Source organism: Lactuca serriola, chromosome 4 (genome assembly GCF_051521515.1).
Source record: "Lactuca serriola cultivar US96UC23 chromosome 4, Lser_US96UC23_V15, whole genome shotgun sequence".
NCBI lineage: Eukaryota > Viridiplantae > Streptophyta > Magnoliopsida > Asterales > Asteraceae > Lactuca > Lactuca serriola.
In genome coordinates, this window is record NC_136411.1 from 30,715,224 (window position 1) to 30,721,481 (window position 6,258).

The 6,258-nt window shown below is 34.5% G+C and overlaps 1 protein-coding gene across 1 annotated transcript; it reads left to right on the forward strand.

Annotated features, from left to right (window-relative positions):
• The first annotated feature begins 2,699 nt into the window (after positions 1–2,699).
• LOC145098171 (uncharacterized) lies at positions 2,700–3,477 on the forward strand. Its single transcript, XM_079035836.1, has 2 exons — positions 2,700–3,062; positions 3,388–3,477. Exons 1-2 carry the CDS (start codon positions 2,700–2,702, stop codon positions 3,475–3,477), a joined length of 453 nt encoding a protein of 150 aa, XP_078891962.1.
• The last annotated feature ends 2,781 nt before the right edge of the window (positions 3,478–6,258 follow it).

Here is a 6,258-nt window from a genome sequence, read left to right on the forward strand (position 1 = left end):
ATGATCGGATCATCGCTATACCTCACTGCAAGCCACCCTAACATCTTGATCTCAACATGCCTATGTGCTAGATTCCAGGTTAATCCATAAATACGCCACATGTTGGAAGTTAGACAAATGTTCCTATATTTTAAAGGAACGAAGAGCCTTGGAATTTGGTACCCGACAAATGAAAGCTTTTTGTTGAAAGCTTACTCATATTTAAATTATGGTGGACTTCAACTTGATAAGAAGAGCACATTGTTGGATTAGGTGTCTAAGCCAATAACTAAATTGGTATGTACTTGAGTTAAAAGTAGAGTTCTTTTAGGTTTCCCTTAAACATAGTAATTGACATAACGACTTTTTGGAGAGAGAGGTTGATTTATTGGTTTACTATAAGATTATTATTAGCAATAAATAATTTATTAATGCATTATGAGGTTATTATATTAATTAGAAATAATATTATTTAATTAACAATTCATTAGAAACTGATTGGAAGTAATTTTGTGATTAATTAGATTAATTAAAAGTATAGGGACTAAAGGTCAAAATGTTAAAAATTTGAGCATTGAAGAATTCTAGAACCTTCCCATAAGGGGGGCCGATTTGAGGAGGTTCCTAGGGCTTCTTGGAAGCCTTAGGGATCAAGGAAAGGGATTAGGGTTATCCAAGGAAACCTGCCTTATCCTAGACTCATTACTCACCTATATAAACCCCTCATGGAATTCATATTTTCGGCACTCCTTCTCTAAGAGCGTTAGATTCAAAATTCCTTCCCTTCTTCTCTCCCCTCGAAAATCTTCAAGTGTTAGGGTTTAGGTACAAACCATTAGAGGCACGAGATTTATGGTGCTTTCTTTCTTAAGATTGTTGAAGAAGGAATTGTTGATTATTTACTACACTAATCAAAAGGTATGTAAACCCTAAAATCCTTTATGAATTTCGTAAATAGTAGAGTACTCCTAGGGTTTTTAATGTTCAATAGTTCGTTGCAAATCAACAGTGAAAATATAGATCCATTAGGTTGCATGTGAACTTAGGGTTATGATTTTTAGCCACATATTTTTTTGTAACTTATAAAAAACCTAACAGTGTTATCAGAGCCATTTTTTCAATTGATCTTGTTCAATGTTGAATAGATCTAAATTAGAGTTTACAAAAATTAAACCCTAAGAAGACATTTTTCAAAAATTACTAGGGTTCTTGAAACCGAAGCCTCCACCCTTAGGTTTTCAAAATTTTCTAGAGTTCTTGAAACCCTAGCCTCCTTAGTCATTTTCGAAAATTAGGGTAATCCTTTTAGGGTTTATCTAGTTTCTATAATTGTTATTTTAAAAGCCTTAAAATCTGAATAATTAAAACCTGATAAACTCACACCCTATTTTCGAAAATTAAAGGGATTTAGATTATAATTAAATTTGATGATTAATTGATTAATAGTAAATAATTATTTAACACACAAATGATTTAATTAGTTTAATTAATTATTTAATTAAAAGATAAAGATAAATCAGAACTTGTTAATATTAATTAATTGAAAAGAATAATTTAAATAATTAATATTTTAAGAAGTTTTAAAATAGACCATATATATATATATATATATATATATATATATATATATATATATAAATATTAAAAGCTAACTACTATATGTATAAAAAAAGTCAGTCAAATAAATAGTAGCCCTCGTTCACTAAATCATGCTATAAAGAGGGTATACGGAAGCGGCCTATAAAATGGTCGTTAAATAGGTGTCCACTCTCACCCACCTCTCTCCTGTGTGGTGGAGGGTTGTTGGCCGAACGGTTTTGATAAGACATAACCTCATTACAAGTATAACGATATAAAGTAAGAAAACTATTTTAAAATCCTAATCTAATTACTTTAAGAAAAATGTGAAATAGCATGCTAATCTATAAAAACGCACATCGTTTTTTGATATGTCGTTAGTTGAGCGTGTGTGGTTAACTGACACACTAATAGGGCATTAAAGAGAAATGATATGCATCTACAAATTTATCATTGTTAATGGTGTGCGTGTGGTTAACCGGCATATTAATTGCAGATGATAAATGACATCAAGGGCGCCAAGCGTGTTACATGGTTATTCACAACTTATTTGTTGTCCTCGACATCCTAGTCACAAGTAGAAGAGCATAATCTGATATTAAACATGTGATTGATAAGATTCAATGAATCTCAAAAGATCTAGGAGTTACATAGTTCGAAATTGGTGAATAGCTTTTACCTACCTTCATAAATTCGCAAAAAGATTATGATATCCATCTTCTTAGTTGTGAATTTTTATCTTGGATTGTAGTCTTTAATATTAATTATGGGTTAAAATATTAAGGATTTATACCAACTAGCTAAAGTACTTCCTTCATCTTGATATCTACTCCAAGAGATGTTATGCCACTCAATCATCAACCAACAACAACTTCACTATATTGTTAATCCTCTCTAAAGAGAAGTTATCTTGTCCAAACTACATGGATTGGATAGGGAATCTAAAGATGAACCTTCGATAAGAGGGCAAAGAACATGTCCTTGAAAAAGCTCTTGTTGAGATTGATGAGTCAACTGCTACTCAAGAAGAGATTGTTGTCAATACGAAACACTATGACAACAAAACAGCTATCACTTGCATCATGGTTGCAACCATGGTACTTGAGTTGGAAAACTTCTATGAGGACTGTTGGTTGTAGGAGATGGGCTTGGATCTTGACGAAAAGTTCCACAAGAGAGTACGTCAAGAAAATTACGAGGTCGTCAATGCGTTAATGGCCTACAACTTGAAGGATGGAGAATCTGTATGTAATCATGTGCAAAGAATGCAGATATATGTGGAGCTTCTTGAAAGGCTCAATGTGAACTTTGAAATGGAGTTGGTTATTGAAATAGTACTTAACTCTTTTCCATCTTGTTATGATCAGTTCATCTTGAATTATCATTTGAATGATACAGAGACCACATTGGTCCCACTCCACATCTTGTTGCAGATAACTGAATCAGGGAGAAAAAAAAAAGAATCAAGTCCCTTCTGCTATAATTTCTCCCGTCCATACCATTGGGTAAAGCAAAGGAATGAAGAGGAAGGCTAAACCTCAATCGAACTGGAAGGGAAAGGCCCAAACTGGATCGTCTAGCAATGGGTCAAAGACAAAGCCCAGTTAAGATATTCATGTTGTTAGTGACCCCAAAGAGGATATTAGCTACTAATTTAATGATAAGGGAAATTGGAAAAGAAGTTTCCCTAAATACTTCCAAGACATCAAGGATGGAAAGATCAAGCCCTCATCGGTAGGTACATACATTATTCAAGTCAATAACTCACAACTTACTCATTCCTGGGTCCTTGATACAGGATGTGGATTTCACATTTGTTCTGATTTGTAGGGGCTAAAAGAAAGTGAGGAAGTAGATCATGGAAGAATAAACCTGATCATGGGAAATAGGCGATCTTCTTACGAAGATTGGAACTTATAGTCTTATGCTTAGTAGTGGTGTTTGGTTAGATTTAATTAGTTGTTGCAACTCGTCAGAAATGACACGGAACATTATTTCCTTTCCTGCATTGTTTACACAAGGATTTTGATATTATTTTAATGATATGAATGGTTTGATTTTAGATTATAAAAGTGGTGTATATATATTTGAAGCTTTACCTTGTAATGGTGTGTATTAAACTGTGCTTTCTGTTGATAACTTAGGGAATGGTGTATTAAATATTTATTCGTTTAATGGTATAGAAAAAGAATGCTTGTAGCATTATCGTCTTAGACACATTAACAATAAACGCATCACCCAAATCCAAAACGATAAAGTGTTGGAATCATTTGACTTAAGGTCAGATGATGAGTGCGACTCTTTTATTTTGGGTAAGATGACAAAATCACCTCTCACTGGGTGTTGTGAAAGAGGTAAAGGTTTGTTGGACCTCGTACACACAGATTTGTGTTGGCCACTTAGATCAACCACAAGGGATGACAATCGATTCTACATGACATTTACTAATGATTATAGCAGATATGAATATATCTCCTTAATCAAACATAAATTAGAAAATTTTGAAAAGTTCAAAGACTTTAAACACGAGGTTGAGAGTCAACTGGGCAGGAAGATAAAGAAACTTTGATAATATAGATGTGGAGAGTATCTTAGTATCGAGTTCCTCGACTATCTTAAATAAAGTGGAATATTTTGACAATTGAATCCTCCTAGTAAACCAGAACTGAATGGTGTGGCTGAGAGGCGTAATCGGACCTTGTTAGACATGGTTCGTTCCATGATGAGTCGAGCTTTAATTCCTATTTCTTTCTGGGGGTATGCCTTACAGACAACCACTCATATTCTTAATCTTATCCCTACTAAGAAGGTTACCAAAACACCTCACAAGATGTGGAAAGGGAAAGTTCCCTCGCTAGACCACATCAAGGTTTATGGTTGTGAATGTTTCACTAGATGAGAGACTCATGATACGCTAGAACCTGGTGAGAACATGGTGTTCGTAACTCGAAGAGGAGTCTTTCGTGAGCGAGATATCATATTCAAAGAGCACAGTGGGAGTGTTATTGATCAGGAAGAGATTATAAAATCAACCAATGAAGGAACTTTAGAAGACATTAGCTCTCAACCAAAGGATGAGACCCCTGTTGAGCCTATTTATAGTTGTCTACCTCTTTGCCGATTAGGTGGAGTTAGCATGTCACAACGTTTTATGCTTTCCATATAACGTATGATGGTGAAACGTTTATCAGTGATGGTATAATGGTAAATTTGGATAAGCTAGATAAACAGAAAGGGATGACGAGCTTGAGGCTGCCAGATGGAAAGAGTCAATGGACAACGAGATTCAGTCCATGTATAACAACCAATTTTGGAATTTGGTTGATCAAGAACCTGGTCTAAAGACAGTAGGTTGCAAATGGATCTTCAAGAAGAAGACCAACATGGATGGGAAAGTACATACGTTCAAAGCATGACTGGTTGCAAAGGTCTTTAATCAAACCTTTGGGGTTGACTATGATGATACCTTTCTGTCAGTGACTAAGATCAAGTCTATTTGGATAATGCTTGTGATATCTGCTTTTCATGATTCTGAAATATGGTAGATGGATGTCAAAACTGCTTTCCTTAATGGGAAGCTGGCTGAGGATGTTTACATGAGTCAGCCAAATGGTTTTCTACATGGAAAGTTTCCTAATAGAGTGTGTAACCTTGAGAAATCCATTTATGGTTTGAAACAAGGTTCTAGCAGCTGGAATCTTTGTTTTAATGAGAAAGTGAAAGAGTTTGGTTTCTCTAGGAGTGAGGATGATCCCTATGTGTATGTCAATGCTAGTGGGAGTATAGTAACTTTCCTAGTATTGTATGTTGATGACATATTCTTTATGGAAAACGAGATTCTGATATTGCAAGAAGTCAAATCTTGCCTTGTAAATTGTTTTTCCATGAAGGATCTAAGGGAAGCTACATATACGCTTGGGATAAGGATTCTGAGGGATAGAAAGAAAAGACTTATTGGTCTTAGTCATAGTACTTACTTTGATAAAGTACTAAAGTGATTTTGTAAGGAAAATTCCAAGAAATAGGAAGTGCCCATTAAGAGTAATGCCAAGTTATGTAAGATTCAAAGCCCTAGTACATATGAAGAGTTAGCTAACATCAGTCGAGTCCCATACACTTCGGTTGCAGGGCGGATCATGTATGTTATGACATGTACTTGCACTGATGTGTCTTACCCTTTAAGCATTGTTAGCCAATTTCCAAGCAATTTTGGTAGAGCTCATTGGACTATAGTAAAAACATACTTAAGTATTTGCGAAGTGTTGATACATGAAAAGTGACCATTTAGCAATCCGAGATAGAGCATGTCCAAAGTGAGGTTCTTCCGAAAGGAAGATATTTGCTAAGTGAAGTTTTGTCTCAGATGAATCTATTGTTACTTGTTATTATAAGTCTGTAATGTGCATTTAATGTTCCTAGTACTATTTTCTTCTTTAGTTATTGTTTGATAGTATAGTATATGGGACAAGATCAAGAGAAGCAACTGTGTCAGCCTGTTGATCTTCAGATGTCTCTTAGTCTATGAAATTTATCAAATTTGTCTTGTTGTCACTCCTTGTCTATTTAAGGAGTTGTAACCTTAGTATGTATGTGCAAGAAACATTCTCTTTCACATTAATACTAATAATCATTCAGTCAAATCATTCTCTCTATCATTCTTATTGTTCTTGAATCTCTTTACACTGTTCATATTACTTTTAT